At 37.6% G+C, this 21,658-nt stretch overlaps 2 protein-coding genes across 2 annotated transcripts; both read left to right on the top strand.

Annotated features, from left to right (window-relative positions):
* Positions 1–511: 511 nt before the first annotated feature.
* Positions 512–11,440, top strand: LOC102870681 (olfactory receptor 140-like). Its single transcript, XM_006902603.1, has 3 exons — positions 512–559; positions 7,924–7,937; positions 10,477–11,440. Exons 1-3 carry the CDS (start codon positions 512–514, stop codon positions 11,438–11,440), a joined length of 1,026 nt encoding a protein of 341 aa, XP_006902665.1.
* A 7,566-nt stretch (positions 11,441–19,006) lies between these two features.
* On the top strand, positions 19,007–19,936 carry LOC102870272 (olfactory receptor 4C6-like). The gene has a single exon (XM_006902602.1). The coding sequence runs from the start codon at positions 19,007–19,009 to the stop codon at positions 19,934–19,936; it is 930 nt and encodes a 309-aa protein (XP_006902664.1).
* The last annotated feature ends 1,722 nt before the right edge of the window (positions 19,937–21,658 follow it).

Here is a 21,658-nt window from a genome sequence, read left to right as displayed (position 1 = left end):
GGATGGGAGTGTCAGAGACAGTGCGATTGGCACAGGACAGAGCGGAGTTTAGGGCTGTTGTACATAGGGTCGCTATGAGTCGCAGGCAACTCGACGGCACATAACAACAACAACAACAACAACAACAGCTTGGATAAGTATGGAGAAAGGATACAGCAACTTTTACACACACCTTTCCTGATTTTCATTATGCTGTGGTTCTTGTTCTGTTTGAACAATAGCTTCTTGGTCTAGGTATAGATTTCCTATGAGCACAATTAAGTGTTCTGAGAATCCTATTCTTCTCGATGTTAGCCATAGTTTGTTGTGATGCACACAGTCAAATGTCTTTGCATAGTCAATAAAATACTCCAAATAAATTATTCTCAAAAATACTGAAAAGTAATGATGTCAATTTGAAGACTAAGTTGTGCCTGATTCAGTCCATGGCCTTTTCCATTGCTTGCTATGCAGCTGAGAGCCGAACAATGAATAAGGTTGACAGAAGAAGAATTTATGCTTTTGAATCGTGATGGTGGAGAAAAGTATTGAAAATCTGAACAATCAAAAGAATGAGCAGGTATGTCTTGGAAAAGGTGTAGCCTAGATGCTCCTTAGAGGCAAGAATGGCAAAATTTTATCTCTCATCCTTTAGACGTGTTGCTAGGAGAGGCCATGCTATGCCTTGTGAAGGGATAACATACTTGGAAAAGTGGAGGGTCAGCAAAGAGAGGAAGACCCCTGATGAGAAAGATTGACATGGTGACTGTAACAATGGGCTCAAGGGTATCAGCAATGGTGAGGATGGCACAGGATAGGACAGGGTTCAGACCTGCTGTTTATAAATGAGTCACACACAATGACACCAAACAACAGGTCACCAGAGCTCCCTAAAACACAGTTGACAAGGCCAGTGTGATACATTTGAAGTAAAACAATTATCTAGGAATTAGGATTCTGACCTAGGATTCAGGGGGGTTGTTTTCTTCTTTTAACTTTGCAGTCAACTTCCTGATTCCCTGTCTTAACTTTCCTTGTTATAAAATGTACATACTGATGTCTGTGTTGTTACTACTCTATCACAATAGTGTCAGACTAGATTAAAAAGACCGCATAAAATGTCGCTGTGCATAAATTAATTCTCTATAGGTGGCTAATTGCAAGAAGCTGTGCTGCAATCCTGAAGGCACGCAGTTCGAATCCACCAGCTGCTCCATGGGAGAAGGATGGGCAATCTCCTCCTGTGTGATTAACTGCCTCAGAAAACCTGGAGGGACAGCAATGGGTCAGTTCTGACTCAATGGTACAAAACAACAACAACATATAAATAATGTAAAATCAAATTAATTTTATATTATTAATCTGAATCAGAGTGAAAATCAACAACTACGATAGAGTACTGAACAATTGACTCATTAGGAAAAATGTATGTATTTCCTGTATTTAAGTCCTAATATTTAAAAATGAAGACCTGCATAGATGGTGGCTTGAAGAGAAGAAAAAAAAATTCAGTATTAAAGTCAGATAGTAATCTGTGCCGGACCAATCTGTGCCAGGTTACTCAGATTCACAATGTCTTAGTTAATTGGTCATCTCCCTTCCCCCCCCACCATGGTGATTTTTCTTTGTGTAGACTTAATGGAAGGTGTTAAAAATGAAAGAGACATTATTTTAAAAGTTTATCTTTGGTGTTCAGTTAGGTAACTGGAAATAATTGGCTGGTTGGTAAGTTCTACTAATGATGGTGAAATACCCTTGAGGTCTCATTAGCCACAGATAAGAACTTTATAGAAGTTGCCAACAAATAGGATGTATGTAGTAACACTTTTAAGGCTCAAGAGAAAGACATTATCCAAAGGTGCCATTTATAAATTAAAATGAGACTTACTGTCTTCGACTTGTTGGCATTTGAAATCCTACAACTTTACTACTTTTTGTCTGGGTGATTTAACAGCGGCCTGGGGCCCTGAGCATGGAACTGTGTCAAATAAGTTCATAGGTGAGACTTTTTTTCTTTAAGGAAAGCATAGCAGTATAAAAGTCCGAGGTTTAAATATTCATTAAAAAAATATATAAGTCCTCTCCAACTCCCTTCTTTGCAATTTCACAACTCTCCTTTAGCATGCTAAGTCAAGAAATGTAGAATTAACTAAAATCCCACAAATGCTAATATTTTTCTTTTTTTCTAATTAAATAGATTTACAATAAAATAATATACTACATTTAAATCCAAATTGTTCCACCGAATCTAACAAACTGAGAATTTGCCAATGATGGTATGGGATTTTAAAAATATCTCTTTTAAAAGCCACACATCGTTCTAAGAGATGCACTAAGTTTTACTTCATCATTTTTCTGATATTCATGAAGGAAGTTAGTCCACAAAGTTACTAAACTTTCATTTTATTTGTACTCATTGTGCTTAGCGTATTGGTAGTCGTTCTGACTCAGAGCCGACTCTCCAGTGGGTTTTCCTGAGGCTGTAAATCACACGACAGGAGAATGTCCGTCTTTCTCCTGCAGAGCAGCTGGTGAGTTCCAACAAGATGCCTTCGCTTTGGCAGCACCACTCCTTACCACAAGGCCACCAGATGGTACTTGTCTTTTTAAAACTCAAATTATTTAAACTTTATTTATAGGAAAAAATATCCCATAAACAAAGGACAAAGTAATCCTTATTCTTCATAGTTATATCTAAATCACTTTTATAAGTAAGGTCTTGTTTTCTGTACACCATGCTTTTTTCAGAGAGATTCTGCCTTAAAGTAAGCAGATTGCACAGAAGCAGTTACATTTTCACAAAGATACCAGGTTTTCTTCTTGACTCAGGAGAAGGGGGAAAAAATACAGAATAACTACGACAAAGACCTTGATTAGGGTGGAGATTGTCAGGGTGCACAGGACAGAGCAAAGTGTGAAACTATTGTTCTAGGGGGTCTCTGTGAGTCACAGTCATCTCAAAGGTGCCTAAAAAATGACACAAACTTCTTTTTAAGAAGAGAAAGTATCAGATTATTTTTTAAAGGAATTATTTTGGCAAGAAATATTTTATTCATTACTTTCTTTGGGAATTTTATGCCCATATGTTGGGATGATTTTTTCCACTCTATAAGTAGTGCAAAACATCTATAAATAATACATCACTAAGATACAAGAAGAAAGCACAAGACCTTATAAAGCAGGAGCACAAAGACTTAGGAAGATCATTTCTCTCATGAATGAGTGAGTCATTGCTCTTTGCTCATAAAGTAAGATGGAGAGCACTGAAGCATAACAAGTTTTTAATGAATTTTTGCTATAAAATTTATACATTAATGTACATAGTAAGAGTCTAAAATACATTTATTTAATGAGTGATCATATTCTAAATGCATTTTATATGTCTGTATGCAAATATATATAAGTATGCATGCACGTAGGGAACTCACTCATTGCCTTCAAATTGGGAATGCCTAACAGCTGATCGTCCAGCAGATTTTCAGAGGCTGTAAATCACACAGGAGGAGACAACTCATCATTATTTGGAGCAGCTGGTGAATTAAAATAGCCTCCCTTTAAGTTGGCATTGCAACTCCTTACCTCCTAGCCACACTTACTAATTTTACCAACAATATGCTTCATTCTGTTTCTTAAGCTAGATGTTTCCATTTACTACTTTGAAAAGAAAGAGTCCCTTTGCTGGACAGACCTTCATAGGGTAAAACTCTATCCAAGATGGTTGATTAGTTGCATTTTTTTTAATGTCTAATTTAGGGAGTTCCCACTGGTAACCTAATAGAAAGAAGTTATGCTGCAATTCCAAAGAGATGCCGTTTGAATCCACCAGCTGCTATGTGGAAGATGGATGGGTAATCTCTTGTGTAATTTGTTGGGTCTGAAAACTTGCAGGAGGGTCAGCTATGAGTCAGCTTCAACTTGACGGCACACACAAAAGCAACAGTAGTCTAGTGGGAAAGAAGCTGGTTTGAACTCACTGATTGGTCCACAGAAGAAAGATGGACAATCTTCTTCACCGAGATTCAAACTGCTAATTGTTTGGTTCTGACTCAGTAGCAATGAGGGTTTTTTGTTTTTGTTTTTTTTATCTTATTAAAGCTATAAAATTACTGAATGGGGCTAACTTGAATAATATATGAACCTTAATTTTATAAAATAAACATTAATTATGCCATACTATAATTATCTTTATAGTCAAATAACTAGGTTACATACTTTCTTCTTCTACTTGTTGTTATGTAGTATCAAGTCAGAACCAACACATAAGATGATCCACTCCTTTTTAGGACCAATTAATATTTTCATCCTTACCTTCAAAGATATGCTAAAAGTTTGTAAAATGGAATATAGCCTTCTTTTACAAGTTTATTTATGCTTCTTGTAAAATAGAAAGTAATGATTGTTTCTCCCAAGTAGAGAATAATGATAAGTAGCATACAAAATCCAGAGTGCTTGAGATCTTGGGTTGGTGGACTAGAGATGCATGTATAGTGAATGTATAAGTTGTATAAGATGTATAAGTGAATATGTAGGGAGTCTGTCAATTCACTAAGCATTTCTTTCTTTCATTTTTTATTTTGGTGGAAGTTTTCAGAGTAAACTGGTGTTTCATTCAGTAACTTCTATGCATTTTGTTTCTTGACATTGCTTGAAATTCCCTTAAGATACCAGCACTATTTCCCATCTCCTCCTTGGCTTTCTCTGTCTTCCTTGGTTCTCTTTGCCTATCCAAACCTGCCTTCTAAACTCTGTGTTTTTGGCAAATGCTGACATTTTGATCTCATATGGTTTACTAAACTGAAGAATATGTTCCTCTCTGATGTTATTATTTAGTTGAAAGTTAATTACCAGAGAGAATTCAGTTCGAGGTTTGAAAATCAGTCTTGGAGTTTCTATTAGTCTCTAGCAGACCAGACTTAAAAATCTGATCATTTAAAATTTTTCTTATTCTATGGCCAAACTTTATGTGGTCCAGATTGGTGTTGTTTATAGTGATAGTCAAGTTATAGGAAAGACTGTGATTTTTGTGGTACATTAGTCTTCTTAACTGGATTCATCCTCTGGACTGGATACTTTCTTGAGTCTTTCATTTTCTTCTTTTCACTTAGATCCAGATGAAAAGACCAAGAGCAATAGATTAGATGTCCACTCATAAGTTTTTAGGGAGCTCAGGTAGCCTAGTTGTAAGAAACTGTGCTGCAAACCCAAAGGCTGGTGGTTCGAATCCAACAGATCCTCTGCAGGAAAAAGATAAGCAATCTACTCCTATGTGATTTGCTACCTCTGAAAAGTCACTAGAGGGCCAGCTATAGGTTAGTTCTGACTAGCCAGCACACAACAACAGCATAAGCTTTTTTTTTTTAAATTTTGTTATTTATGTGTGTGTGCGTGTGTGTGTGTGTGCGTGTGTGTGTGTGTACCGTCAAATCAGATCTGACTGGTACAGGAGGAGATTGTCCCTCCTTCCCCAGCAGAGCATCTGGTGGATTTGAACCGTGCGCCTCTGGGATTGTAGTTGCAGCTTCTTGCCACTAGGCCACCAGAGCTCCCCTAGCATAAGCTTTTAAAAACCTCACCACTACTTACTAAAGTAGGATGCCATTGTGAACAATAAAAAATGATCTAGATGTACCAAAGAATGTGGTCTTAGATCCTCAAGCCTAGTCTAGGGACTCATTCTCTCAAGGTGTTGGTTATGCATAAGAATTATTCAGAACTTTGCTCCTCCTGTCCTCTACCATATCTTTGGATATATTTGCACACATACAAATGATACCTTTATATAAATATTTCTTGTCAAATAAATGTATATATGTATATGTGTGTGTGTGTATACACGCACATATATACACACACACACACACACACACATATATATATATATAGTACTCCAATTCACCTTGTCACAATTGTTGAACTTTGCATGTCTCCTTATATGTCTATTCATGTTTCTTGTTACTATTACGTCAAGATTATATATACATACACACACACACACACATTAATTATCTTTGTTTTCTTAATGCCTTTTAATGCCTTGGTCATACTATATTGCCTTCCTCATTTTGGATACTGCTTTCTCCATTATCTAAGTTAATAATATATTGAGCTCTTGCAGCCTAGTGAATAAAGATTTGTGTTGCCATCTCAAAGGCAAGAAGTTCGAATCCACTTGCTTTCCTACAGAAGAAAGATGAGCAAGCTCCTTCCATGATGATGAACAGGCTCTGAACCTCTGCTGTAGGGTTAGCTATGAGTGAGTTCTGACTCGATGGCACAAAATAACAAGAAGTTAGTGTCCTTTTACCCCTGATAGATTGAAAAGATATTTCTTATGTAAAGCTTTTCTTGATATTTTGTAATCGAGTTTCATAAAATATTTGTTGTTTTGTAATTAACTTTTTTCACTCACTTTAATATCCTACAGGTTCATCCAAGTTAAGAGAATGTTTCTCAGGTTGTTTTGCTGAGTTTTTAATTCTTTTTTAAAATTCTTTTAGGCAGCATAGTATTCCTTTGTTTGTACTACAGTCGGCTTGTGTATCCATTGATGGGCATTAGTTCCTCTCTGGCCGTTGTGAATGATGGTACAATGAACATAGATGCATGTATCTCTTCATGTAACAGCTCTTATCTCTATAGGTTACACATCTGGTAGTGAGATTGCTGGATCACATACTAACTCTTATTTCCAATTTACAAGAAACCACCATCATGTTTTCTATAGTGGTTTTACCATTTTAAAATACCATCAGCTGTATGTAAGGATTCTATCTAGTCTCTGTATACTTTCTTCATTACTTAGTGTTTCTCAGGATTTTACTCTTACTAAGTGTTATTGTTGTGCCACTGAGTTGAAACAAACTCATAGCTGACCCTCCAATGGGTTTTCCAAGGCAGTAAATAACATGGGAGGAGTTTGCCCTGCCATCTGTGGAACAACTGGTGGACTTGAACTGTGTGCCTCTGGGCTTGAGTGCAACTTCTTACCAGTAGCCACCAGAGCTTCCTTACTTACTAAGTTTTCATACTTTTAATTTTGGCTAAAAGATGTATTAAATTTTTTAGGTTGTCTTATAATTTATTATTATTTTTAGGCTTATTATAGATGGTTCCATATTTTTTGCAGCTTGAATATGCATATTTAGTTATGATATGAGTGAAAGTTTATAAAGTATAAATAATATTACACTTTCACTTAATCCTTCATAGACATTTTTGTCTCATAATATTCCCTCTAATTTATTAATGTAATTAATGAATTATAATGCTTAATCAAATTCTTATTGTACGTTGTTTTCCCTTCACCCAAATTATCTGATTATTGAGATTTGCTCCCTCTCTCTCCTTGAATATACTTTTTAGGAGACAGAATTATCTTAAGTTCATCTTGACTTCCTCACCATTTGGAAGTTCTGCAATTATATAATTTATTCTTTTTTTTTTGTCTATGTTTGTTTGTTTGTTTTTATTCCAGATTCATGGCTCTGGTTCCTTATTTTCTGTGAAAGATGTGCTTTAAAAAAATTCTTTACCTGACATTGTTTTGGGATGATGTTGTTCTGTGTTGTAGCCTCAGATTGTTGTCAAACATTATTTTCTTGCCAAAGTACTCTTTTTAGCAGTCTGATTAGGTTGATTTGGTTTTTAAAAATTGTCTTACTTTTGTCTTCTTGTAAATGATCTCACTTTGGCATTATATTTAATGAGTAATTTTGTTGGATATATAACTTAATTTTCCCAAGCTGCTCTCAAGAGTCTGTCTTTTATTTTGGACAGTTTGATTATGATATATCTTGAATATATTTTGGGGGGGGGAAACCAAAAAATAGACTCTTTAGAGTCTATTGAGTTTCTTTAATGTGTTTATTCCTGTCTTCAATGATGGTGGAGATGTTCTTTGTTTTTGTTTTTTGTTTTGGGGTTTTTTTCCTCTTCTTTTTGCAGATTTCAGGTCAGATGTAAGTTATTTCTATTTATGATATCCCACATAATTCTTCAGCTTTCATTATCTTTTCTTCCTGTTTATTCATCTAGCAAATAGTATTAAGAACTAATCTTTAATTTTATTGATGCTGTCTTCCATTGAATCAATTCTGTCATTGTTTCTTCCAACACATTGTTTCTGATATTTTAGTGTTTAATATATGAATTCCTAGTTACTTAGTGTTTTGTGTTGTTTCTACTTGTTCATTTATTTTGTAATTTTGTCCTTATATTGTTTTCCTGGATTATTTTGAAGATTTGTCTCTATTTTCATTAGTTTTGTCTATGCTCTTGTGTTCTCCATATGCTTTCAATGAATGGTCCTAAATATGATTATTTTCAATTTTTTAAGTGGTAATTCCAAAGCAATACAAGCCTTATGGCTCTGTATTTTGATCACTTGTTTGACTATGCTAGTCTATTTTTTGGTAATATTTGAAATAGTCTCTTTTCTGAGACAATGTGGTATTATTGTATTTATTTGCTGACTGTTCAATGGTTTGTATCCCCTGGATTGTTTTGTTTTACTTTTCTATATCTATGTGGCTCCAGAGACTGTAAGTTTCTAGTCATTGCTTTGACAGTACTGGAATGCACAGCTGTAGCAGGTTAGGGTTAGATGAAGAAAGGATTGAGGTTGTCATGATTTCATCTCGCTTGGATCCACAATCAGTATTCTTGGTACCAGCAGGCAGGAAACCAAAAGATGAGTTGTACTGGGAAAATCTGCTGTCAAGGATCTCTCCAGAGTACTAAAGAGCAACGATGTCAATCTAGAGACTAAGTTGCGCCTGATCCAGGCCTCAGTCTTCACAATTGCTTGCTATGCATCTGAGCATGGGACAATGAATAAAGATGGGAGAAGAAGAATCTAAGCTTTTGAGCTGTGATACTGGAGAAGAGTATTGAACATACCACAGACTGCCAAGACAGCAAATAGGTCTGTCCTTGGAAAAGGTGAACCAGTTTACTCCTTGGAGGCAAGGATTTGGTAGCTCTGTCTCACAAGCTTTGAACATGTTGCCAGGAGGGACCAGTCCTTGGAGAAGGACATCATGCTTGGGAAGGAAGAGGGTCAGTACAGAAGATGAAGAGCCTCAATGAGATGCATTGACACAGTAACTGTGGCAATGGTGTCAGCTTAATCAGAGAGCGTGATATCGGCTCAGGAGAGGGCAAGGTTCAGTGCCATTGTTCATAGAGTTGCTATGAGTCTTAGTGGACTCACTTACACATAACCACTGCTATATAGTAGTCATCTGTGGCCATTCATACCCTTTCCTTCTTTCTATCTAGTTTGTGATTTGCTCACCTTGCTTCACTCTGGGTTGTCTATACTATGTCCCTATCTTATTGGTGATTCTTTATAGTTGCCTTCTTTTGTCACCAATTGACTGTGCTCTGCTTGAATGACTGGGAAGCATCTTTATATCACTGTTTAACACTTATTTGCTGCTTTTGTTCAATTTCTTCTTAAAATTGATGGTTCCAGGATAAACACTCATATATGCTTCACTTGGTGCTGGGCCTTGGCTGGAGAAGGACCATATGCAATGTCTGACAAGACTGCTATCCTAACTCGTGATCCTCTCAGAAATTTATCTGTTGTTATACATTGTCATTCCTGGCACCTATCATACCATCAGCTCAATTCATCTCATTACTGTTGAATTAGATCTACTTCCTAAACAACATGCCTCTGAAAACTATGGATTTTGATTAATGTTGATAGTTATGGAAAGGCTTCAGCCCTTTTGTTCATAGGGTCACTATGAGTCATGCTCAACTCAAAGGCAATCATCACCACCACCACCATAGGGTTTTAGAAGTTATAAACCACACAAGAAAGGATTGCCCATTTTATTTGCGTGGAGAAGCTGGTGGGTTAAAACTGTCTTTGGATTAGAAGCGTAACTTCCCACCCACTAGGCCACCAGAGCTTCCTTCAGGTATTTATTTATCACCTAGTGATGATATTTATCACCTGTGCTGCTGGAGAAGAGTATTGTACATACCATGGACAGCTAGGAAAACAAACACGTTTGTCCTGGAAAGGGTAAAACTAGCCTGTTCCTTGGAAGCAAGGAATCTGAAGCTTTGTCTGACATACTTCGGGCATGTTGAAAGGAGGGATCAGTCCTTGGAGAGAGACATCATACTTGGGAGGGTGGAGGGACAGGGCAGGAGAGGAAGATCCTTGATGAGATGGATTGACTCAGTGAATGGGGTGATGCTGGTATGTGTGTCAGAGACAGTGGGTTTGGCTCAAGATAGAGCAGGATTCAGGCTGTCGTACATAGGGTCACCACAAGTCACGAGCAACTTGATGGCACTTAACAATAACAACTAGTAAATTCTAGACATTAGGAACACTCTGCAAAACAAATGAGTAGATGCAACATGGAAACAGGCATTAATAGCATATATGGTGTGATAACGCTATTTCTGCACTAAGGAATTAAAATGTAACCTTTTCACAACACTTGTTTTTTTTTTGTTTTTCTTTTTTTCCAGGGAATTCAGGTCTCAGAAAGGCAATATTCCCTTAACAGATGGTCTCATGCCTCCCAACAACGTGACTGAATTTATTCTCCTGGGACTCACACAGGACCCATATTTGCAAAAAATTCTCTTCATTGTCTTTTTGTTCATTTTTCTATTTACCCTGTTGGCCAATTTGTTCATTGTCGTCACTATCTCCCTCAGTCCCACGCTTTCAGCTCCTATGTACTTTTTTCTCACTTACCTGTCGTTCATAGATGCCTCTTACACCTGCGTCACCACCCCCAAAATGATCATTGACCTCATCTTTCAGAGGAGAACCATCTCCTTGGGCAGTTGCTTGGCTCAGCTCTTTGTGGAACACTTTCTGGGCGGTTCAGAGATCATCCTCCTCATTGTCATGGCCTATGACCGCTACGTGGCCATCTGCAAACCCCTGCACTACACCACCATCATGAGACAGGGGTTATGCCGCCTCCTGGTGGTGGTGGCCTGGATGGGCGGGATCCTTCATGCCACAGTGCAGATTCTTTTCATGGTCAACTTGCCCTTCTGTGGCCCCAATACCATCGACCACTTCATGTGTGACCTCTTCCCCCTGCTGAAGCTGGCCTGCAGGGACACATACTTGCTTGGACTAGTGGTGGCTGCCAACAGTGGGGCCATGTGCTTGCTCATTTTCTCCATGCTTCTCGTCTCCTATATCGTCATCCTCTGCTCCCTGAAATCGCACGGCTCTGCAGGGCAACGCAAGGCTCTCTCCACCTGCGGGTCCCATTTTACGGTAGTTGTACTCTTCTTTTTGCCCTGCATATTCACCTACATGCGTCCTGTGGTCACCTACCCGGTCGACAAGTTGGTGACTGTGCTTTTTGCAATTCTTACCCCTATGTTAAATCCTATCATTTACACAGTGAGAAATACAGAGGTGAAAAGTGCCATGAAGAGCTTGTTGAAGACAAGGGCACTTAATTAGATAATTATGCCAGCAAATTATGATGTAAACTAATACAAAGAGTCATACTGACACACTGTGAACAGCTGTTTTCAACTTTTGCAGATCATTGATCATTAAACATTAACAAAACAAACAATTCCTGAGTGCTTAATTGTAATTAAGTTGTTTGATAGCTTTTCCTATCCTGTACTGAGGTGTAAATGCTCCCTGTGCATATAGTCAGAATATGCATCTACAAAAGACCTGGAAATTCTTTTGGTTTGATGATTCTCAGATCTGCTTTGCTCCAGTCTCCCCACTATTTTACTAAATTCTTTACATATTTATTACTTAGGAAAAAGGAGTTTTTCCACCAGATATTGTTGCTGTTGTTGTTGTTATAGGTAAAACCTACAGCAATCAAAAAAGAGGAAAGACGTCTTTAGATGGATATATGGAATTCAGGGTAGACAGTTGGGAATGAAAGAAAAACACTGCTGATGTTCTGTTTTCTTGCTACTGTTTATCAGTGATCTACTCCCCAAAGAAGAGAGATGTTAACAGATGAAACAACTGATATCCTCTTTTAACTGTTTTTCAGTACAAAATATAAGGCTGGTATTTTTAGTTTGCCCTTAATTTGGTCTTCTTTTATTGAACATCTTCATGACTCACAGATTTTCATTAATATAAAGGACTCTTTTCCTTGCCAAGTCATTCGAGGTGATGAGATCCTATGATTGTTTTATTGTTTAATCTCAACACAGAACCATATGACAAAGTCTCAAAGCTATTGTTCTGGATATACAATATTCCTATTAAATTTATGTTAGGGAAGTTTAACTGTGTAAATTGGAAATGTCAGGCATATATGCCTACTCTGTAGAGAAGCAAAATGAAGCTAAAGGAGCTTTTGTAATTCAGGTCAAGTCATGCATGTAAGAGTTTTAAATTCATAAAATAAATATACATTTTATCTATCTTGACAATACTTTTTTCAAATAAAATACAGTTTCATGTGGTGTGTTTATATATTGCATGTGTTGTCATTATTATATCCCATTGTTGCTGCTGTTGTTGTGTGCTGTCAAGTTGTCTGTGACTTCTAGCGACCCTATGTACAACAGCCCTAAGCCCTACTCAATCCTGTGCCAATCTCACTGTCTCCAACACACTTATCCCCATTATCCCAGTCACAGAATCAATCCATCTCATCAGGGGTATTCCTCTCCTGCGCTGTCACTACACCCTCCAAGGAATGGTCCCTCCTAGGAACATGTCCACAGTATGTTAGACAAAGTTTCAGAATCCTTGACTTCAAGGAGCATCTTGGTTTCACCCTCTCTAGGACGAACCTGTTTGTTCTCTTAACAGTCCATAGTATATTCAATACTCCTCTCCAGCACCACACCTCAAAAGCATCAATTCTCCTTCTGTCATCCCTCGTAGTAATTAACGCATAGTTGAACCTGCAGCATATTTTCAGAGCAATAAATTGCACGGAAGGAGGTTACCCATCCTTTTCCCATAGGTGGTAGATTTAAACCATATGCATTTGGGATTGCAGCACAGCTTCTTACCACAAGGCAACCAGGGCTTCCTATGTCTATATATAAAAAGTATGTTTTAAAGTATAATGTTTTATTTTGCCCTTATGAAGAAGGATAATGTCAAATTTGTTGCACAGTTTTTAACCAGGCTGAGTTTTTTATATATTATGTTACTTTAAATGAGGATATCAAGAATATCATCCATAAAGAATGCAGAGAGAGAGGAGGAAGAAAAGATCAAGATGGATGTCAGAAGAGACTCTGAATATTACACTAGAGCGCTGAGAAGCCAAAGCAAAGGGAAGAAATAAAGAAATTAAGGAGCTGAAAAGAACCCTTCAAAGGGCAGCTCAAGAAGATAAAGCAAAGTATTACAATGAAATATACAAAGAGCTAGAGTCAGAAAATCAAAAGGGACAAACTTGCTTGGAAATTCTTAAACTGAAGAAACTGAAGAACTAGTGTAAGACTCAAGTTGTAATACTTAAGAATGCTGAGGGTGGTATGTTGAATGACCAAGGAAGCATTAAAAGAAGATGGAAGAAATAGAGTAACTATACCAAAAAGAATTGACTAGCACAGATTTTCATTAAACAACTATGATCAAGAGGCAATGGTGATGAAGGAGGAAGTTCAAGCTGCTCTGAAGGAATTGGCAAAAAAACAAGACCCCAGGAATTGATGGAATACCAATTGATATATTTCAGGAAACAGATGCTGCACTGGAAATGCTCACCAGGTTATGCCAAGAAATCTGGAGGACAAATACCTAGCCATTCCCATTCCAAAACCAAGTGACCCGACAGAGTCAAATAATATCGCTCATACTGCAAGCAAGCAAAAGCTTATCCAAAAATGACTGAAGCAGACAACTGTTAGATGTGCAAGCAGGGTTTAAGAGACGGCATGGCACTAGGGACATCATTGTCCCTAGATGTATCTTGGTCAAAAGCAGAGAGTACCAGAGGAATGTCTGTGTTTCATTAAGTATGGAAAGACATTTGACTGTGTGGATCACAACAAACTGTAGCTAACCTTGAGAAAATTGGGAATCCTAGATCATTTAATTATGTTAGTGCAAAACCTATAATTAGACCATGAAACAGTAGTCAGAACACAGCAGGGAAACACTGAGTTGTTCAGAATGAGGAAAGGTGTGCATCAAGGATGCATCCTATCTCTATATCTTTTCAATCTATATGCAGATCATTTGAGTATTTATTTTCATTTGAGTATTTATAATTCTTAAAAATAAAGTAATTATAAATGGAGTATTTTTCCTAAAAAAAGTAGATGATATAAATCACATTTGGACTTCTTTCATATCATGTGATTACAATATTGCTGTATTTGTTAATTATTCTTCTATATTTTATGTCATTGAAGCATTATAAGTAACAAGGAAATATATTAATGCTAAGTGATTATATAATTACTGATTAAGTAGTGTATTTAGAGATGGGATATTTGAAGAGATAAAAATTAATAAACATTAGTAGCCCAAAATGCCAAGCATTTGTCTTTCTTGACTTTAGAATGTACACGGTCAGAAGTGGTACAATTTTAAATAATAGTCTTACAGAATAAAATGTTAAACAGGCTTAGTGATAGAAAATTCCCACACTAGTACTTGTTAGATGTCCAGGAATAAGTCACACTTCTTCCTTTTTTATTTTTATACATTTCACAGGCATGAAGATCATTGTGTGCTCTTCTGTTTTTGAAGAACAGAACTTAGTTCTGGGGTAAATGACGGGATGGTTAACACTGTTGTCTGGTTTTGTTTTGGGGAACGTCAGCTTGCTCTGGATTCAGTGACTCAGCCTTTGGAAACAAACTACCACTTAAAGGTGGATAGAAATTTACTGTCTGGAGATTAGCTACTCAGTCAGGAGAGACTTGACCTCAAAGGGATACAATTGCAATGATGCAATTCCATCCACTACCAGTTTTTGAAGTCTGTCCTCTTTTAGTTCAGGTCCATTACTCAAAGGAGGATATCGTATTAATGATCTTTCTTCTAAAGTGTAGATTACAAACTGCTTTCAAATTGAGATTAGAATATAGCCATATGACAAGCACAGCCCCTTAAAAGATTTTGTAAATAGTTTTTTCATCTGCCTTTTGGAACTTCTCATTTTTAGAGGAACTATAAATTACCCTGTTAACCACAAAGGTTGTTTTCTATTTAAGTTCTTGGGCACTTACAGCATATATTTTAAATTTCTCTTGAAAAGTCATAGATGTTCTACTTATTACTGGTGAGTCTTATCAGAATAAATCCTTGGTAAGTGGTAGGATAATTTGTTAACTGTATCTGTCTTGATTTTCTTACCTCTACAGTAGAACAAGCAAGTTTAAACTCTCACGTGTTATAGTTTGTAGCCTGTCTTTTAACAAAACTTCACGTAAGTAAAATCGGTTGGAGTTAGAACTCTGATTATTGTAATGAGATGTTAGAAATTTCACATGAAGTTATCTTCAACCTTCTACCTAGAATCACCGTTGATTAGCTGCCTGGATTCTTAGAGGTCATCTAGATGACACCAGACAGCTTTGGAAGTGGTCTAAAGATGTATTTAAGTATTAAACATGTTTCTACTAGTTTAAATTATCATTTTAACATTATTTAAATTTTCAAATATTCTAGACATAAAGTTTTCCTTAAAATGTGTTATGAATTTGTTTGTTTCATCTGTTTATACAAATCATGATCACAAGGTGGAGAGCTTTGAACTATCAATCATATTTAGCTTGATTTAGTTCCATTTCTTTGACATATTGTCAAAGCTTAAGTGTCTAGCATTTGGTCTATATCCAGATATGATGGCTATCAAATAAACAGCATGTCTCTATGCTTCAGTGATGTGATTGTAGAAAAGAGAGGAATGAGAATATTTGATATATGAGGACAGTTTTCCTTTTTTTAGTTCTATTTTCTCATATATTTAAATATACTTAAAATATACAACTGTTGCTGTTGTTATGTGCTGTCAAGTTGCTTGTGACTCGTAGCAAGCCTATGTGCAATAACTCTGAGATCTGCTCTATCTTGAGTCAACTTCATTGACTCTGACACACCTACCCCCAGATACTGGGACAATTCATTTCAGCCATGGTCTTCCCTTCTTACACTGTCCCTCCACCCTTCAAAGCATGATGTCGCTCTCTGAGGACTGATCCCGCCTTACAACATGCCCAAAGTGTGTTAGACAGAGCTTCAAATTCCTTGCCTCCAAGGAGCAGCCTGTGTTCACTCTCTCCAGGATAAACCTTTTTGTTATCCTAGCAGTCCATGGGATATTCAATATTTTTTTCCAGCACCACAACTCAAAGGCATAATATTGTTATTATTGTATACTGTTGGGTCAGAAGCAGCCCATGGTTGATCCTCAGACAAGTTCTAAGAGGTAGTAAATCATATGAGAGGAGATTGACCATTCTAGTTGATTCATATCATGTGCCTTTAGAATTGTGGTACAGCTTCTTACTATGAGGTCAACAGAGTTGCATATATGAAACTTAGAACTCACCATATGTTTTATACACTGTTGTTGTTGTTGTTGATTGCCTTTGATTTGAGCATGACTCATAGCAACCCTATGAACAAAAGGCGTGAAGCCCCTCTACAACTATTGACATTTATCAAAGTTCATGGAATTTCCAGAGGCATGTTGTGTAGGAAGTGGATGCCTCTCCTGTTTCCACATATTTTCTGTATATAATTATAATTATATTAAATATATAATTTTATATAAATGGTCTTTGCTATCAAGCAGATTCTGACTCAATCCTGTAGGACACAGTAGAACTTCCTCATAAATATTCCAAGTCATGTTAAAGTAGAAAGTCATCTAAAAAATTACTTTTAAAGCCCTTTGTAATGGCATGTATTTTTAGGGTACAGACACTCTCAAAAATGCAGAGCCACTGACTGTTCATTAAAAATGTTGACCTAAGGACACACACCAAACCCCTTATTTACAACTTCCTGTCACCTAGAATTTTATGGGAGAGATTATTTATTTCTCTTAGGAATATAGATATAGAAAATGTATATTAGATATTGAGCAAGTTTCTTGAATTCAGATTTTATCACTATCTCTACATCTTTCAATAATTTTTTTTCTTCAGTCATTAAGTGTACCTCATTAAAACCTGATAAATAAAGTATCAGTAAAGTACAGGTAGCGCAAGTGTTTAGGAATATTATTATTGTATCTGTTAGATTATTATTACTACTTTATTATTGATGACCATTTATAAACAATATATCTATGATCTTTGCAATCACTTGCTATGTATCAGAGAACTGGACAAGGACTAGGGATGATAGAAGGAGAATTAATGCCTTTGAGCTGTGGTGCTGGAGAAGAGTATTGAATATACCATAGACTGCTAGGAGAAGAAACAAGTTCATCCTGGAAAGGGTGAAGCCAGGTAGCTCCTTGAAGACAAGGATTCTGAAGCTTCATCTGACATAATTTGTTCATGTTACATGGAGAGACCAGTCCTTGGAGAACGACATCATGCTTGGGAGGGTGAAGGGACAGTGTAAGAGAGGAAGACCCTCGATGAGATGGATTGATTCAGTGACTGGGGTAATGGCAATAGGGTTTATCAGGGACAATAAGATTGGCACAGGATAGAGCAGGGTCTTGATGGCACATAACAACAACAGCAACATAATAGAGAGAATACTAGAGAAGAGTGAGGCTTCTTCTTTGAGTAGTTTTCTCAAAGACTCATCATGTTTTTACTTTATTTGAGATTCAAAACAGTACTGTGATCTTCACAATGATATTAAAGATGTAGAATTCTTGGAAGCTTGAAGAGCATACTGGTGGGTAGCTTGTGCTGTGAGCTCAGTCCTGTTGCTAAACACTTTAAGTAAATTTCACAAGTTCTCAAACCTCATTCACTACATCAAGAAATCAAGTTGGAGTTTCAAAAATTTAATAGTTCCCTTTTCATGTGTATTTTTTTAGTGGGAACTGAAAGATAACAATTATGAAGCTCCTAGTATATATAGTGCCCTCAGATAATAAGAATTCAATATGTATGGACTTTCATTACTATGCATTCTTTAATTTTGTTGCATTATTAGAAGGTTAGGAAAGTTGGTATCACTAACCACTAGACACTTAGTTAATGATTGTGACTTGGGTTCAGGATTGTCATTGTTGTGTACCATCAAGTCAGAACCGACTCATTGCTGATCCTCTGGTGAGTTTTCAGAGGCTGTAAATCAAACAGGAAGAACTCACCCACCTTCCCCGTGGAACAACTGGTGGCTTCAAATCGCATGCCTTTCAGATTGCAGTGCAGTTTCTTACCAGTAGGTTGTCAGAGCTCATGGTCATTGCCATGGCCATTTGTCTATTGACTCCTATATCATAATGGTGGAGAATGTTCCTGTGGAATGGGACCTCTTTCACATCTCTAAGAGTGTGTGTGTGTGTGTGTGTGAGAGAGAGAGAGAGAGAGAGAGATGTAAGAGGGTCTCTGAAATATCTCAAGGAGGAAGCACAAGGACAAAAAGCAATGTGCCGGTGAGGAGTTGCTGTTGGGATAATCTATAGGCTCAACCTGCTTCAGGGCTATAGCTGTGAGCAGCTTGTTTGTTAGCAACGGTTACACAAACAGGCTAGGTCACAAGACTGTGAGGCATGAAAGGGCCTGGCATTCTCACACATAATAAATTTAAATAATATTACATTTGCATATGATACATCCTTTGATGTACATGAAAATATCTAGAATAAACAATTTTAGACATCAGTCCTTGATAGTGGTTGCATGGACAGGAGGGAGACAGAAGGAGGTAATCACTTTATGAAGAACTGAGTTGCTTTTGTGATAACCGCAAGTTTGGCAGAAAATACTGTTGCTGGCTCCATAAAATGGTGAATATAATTGGTCTCACTGAATTTTAGTTATGGAAAATCTTTGAATCTACAAATGTTACATTATCAATATTCTCACAATAACTAAAAAAAATTGCTCTTGCAGATTTTTCACCTCATAGTTATGTGTTTCCATCCACTTACAGTAAATGGAGAATCAGAACAATGTGACTGAATTCATTCTTTTGGGTCTTACGAAGAACCCAGAACTGCGGAAAATATTCTCTGCTGTCTTTCTCCTCATGTATGTGGCCACTGTGTTTGGGAACCTACTCATTGTGGTAACCCTGACTACAAGTCAGAGTCTGAGGTCCCCTATGTACTTTTTCCTTACTTCCTTATCCCTCATGGACGCCACCTACTCTTCTGTCATTGCTCCCAAGATGATTGCGGATTCCCTCTCTGAGAGAACTACCATCTCTCTGGAAGGCTGCATGACTCAGCTCTTTGCAGAACATTTCTTTGGCGGAGTGGGGATTATTCTTCTCATTGTGATGGCCTATGACCGCTACGTGGCCATCTGTAAGCCCCTCCACTACATGACCATCATGAGTCCACGAGTGTGCTGTCTGCTGCTGGGAGGAGCCTGGGTTGGAGGGTCCATGCATGCAACAATACAGCTTCTCTTTATGTACCAACTACCCTTCTGTGGTCCCAACGTCATTGATCATTTTATGTGTGATTTATTTCCACTGTTAAAATTAGCCTGCATGGATACTCAGGTGCTAGGGCTCTTGGTCATCCTCAACAGTGGAGTAATGTGCGTGACCATCTTCCTTATTCTCCTCGTTTCCTACACAGTCATCCTCTGCTCCCTGAAGTCTTGCAGCTCTGAAGGGCGGCGCAAAGCACTCTCCACCTGCAGCTCCCACTTAATGGTGGTTGTGTTGTTCTTTGTTCCATGCATTTTCTTGTACGTGAGACCCGTGGCCACCTACCCCATAGACAAGGCAATGGCTGTGTCCTTTACCATCATTGCTCCCATGTTAAATCCTGTGATTTACACCCTGAGGAACGCAGAGGTGAAGAATGCCATGAAGAAACTCTGGAGGAGACAACAAACTCTGCGTGCCAGATAAATTTTTCCTTCTACAGATACAGTCACCATTTCTATTAACTCCAATCTCTTGCACATGCAGCATTCAGAGACATTTTTAAGCAGAAACGTCCTCTCAAGATACTACTGAGTTCTACCTAATTGCATTACTGTCTATTATCTTTTACACTCCAGCCTCTTATTCACAGGCTCTGAGAACATTTTTGTTCCTGTTGTTGTTTTCTATCTTTGCTCTTTCTTCCTTCATTTCTAAAGATACCTGGTGGTGCTGTTAAATGTTTAGAAATTTGAACTTCAGAGGAGAGGGTGTCTATGAGGAGGAATGTGGCATCAAGATTGGAGGAAGACTCATCAACAACCTGCATTATGCAGGTGACAGAACCTGGCTTGCTGAAACTGAGGAGGACCTGAAGCATTTGATGCAGAAGGTAAAGGAGGTAATCTTCAATATGGATTGAAGTTCAACATCAAGAAAACAAAAATTCTTACCACTGGGCCTATTGGAACCACCATGATAGATGGACAAGAGTTTGATATTGTTAAAAATTTCAGCTTACACAGTTCCACAAACAAAACTCTTGACACCAGCAGTTGAGATAACAAAAGATTAATTGTATTAAGAAAATCAAGGATCATTCCAGAGTGCTGAAGAACAACGATGTCAGTCTAGAGGCTAAGGTGTACCTGATCCAGGCCATGGTCTTTGCAACTACTTGCTATGCAGCAGAAAGCTGCGCAAGGACTAAGGGTGATAGAAGAAGAATTAATGCCCTTGAGTTGTGGTTCTAGAGAAGATCATTGAACATATCATGGACTGGCAAAGAACAAGCATATCTGTCCTGGAGAGGGTGAAAATAAGGTGTTCTCTGGAGGCAAGGATTTTGAGGCTCCATCTCACACACTTTGGGCATGTTTTCAGGAGGGGGGGGAAATCCTTGGAGAAGGACATCATGCTTGGATGGGACAGGAGAGGAGAGGAAGACCGTAGATTAGATGGATTAGAGACAGTAACTGGGATCATGGGGGTAGGTGTGGAGGGGACAGGGAGATTTGCTCAGGATAGGGCAGAGTTTGTAGCTATTGTGCTTAAAGTTGCTATGAGTCACAGTCAATTCGATGGCACATAACAATAGAAGAAGAAAGATATGACCAATTACTTCTATAAAGATCATAGCCCTGGAAATCTGTGGAGAAGTTCCACTCTGTCCTGTTGAGTAGCTTTGCTTCAGAATTAACTGCACGGTATATATATATTTTTTTTGTTTTGTTTGACTTTGTTTTGATTTTTTACACAAAATACTGCCTAACTAAAGGATTACTTTTCTCAGCATCCCATGTAACTGAGTGTCACATGACTAAAGTTCTGAGCAGTAAAAATATTAACGTTCTAGAGTAAATGGTAAATCTGTGAATGTGAAAGTGTAACATGAATTAAAAGAGCCATGTTGGACCAAGAGAATGTGTTTTAAATTTAATGGAAAACCAAGACTGAAGGAGCCGCTGCAGTGGTATTATGGAACTGCCATACCAGCTCCTTACCAATTGTCTTAACAGTCCTTTGTGTAAAAAAGATATATATTGTTGTTTTTGACTGCCTTTGAGTTGAGCATGACTCATAGTGACCCTATGAACAAGAGGCCTGAAGCCTCTCTACAACTACCAGCATTTCTCAAAGTGCCACTCCTGTTTCCAAAGGTGTCATAGTATTATTTTTTTTTAATTTTTACTTTTATTTTTAAAATTT

This window comes from Elephantulus edwardii, unplaced genomic scaffold, assembly GCF_000299155.1.
Source record: "Elephantulus edwardii isolate Elephantulus edwardi_28Jun2011 unplaced genomic scaffold, EleEdw1.0 scaffold00431, whole genome shotgun sequence".
In the NCBI taxonomy this organism is placed as follows: Eukaryota; Metazoa; Chordata; class Mammalia; order Macroscelidea; family Macroscelididae; genus Elephantulus; species Elephantulus edwardii.
This window is presented reverse-complemented; position numbering and strand designations above follow the sequence as displayed.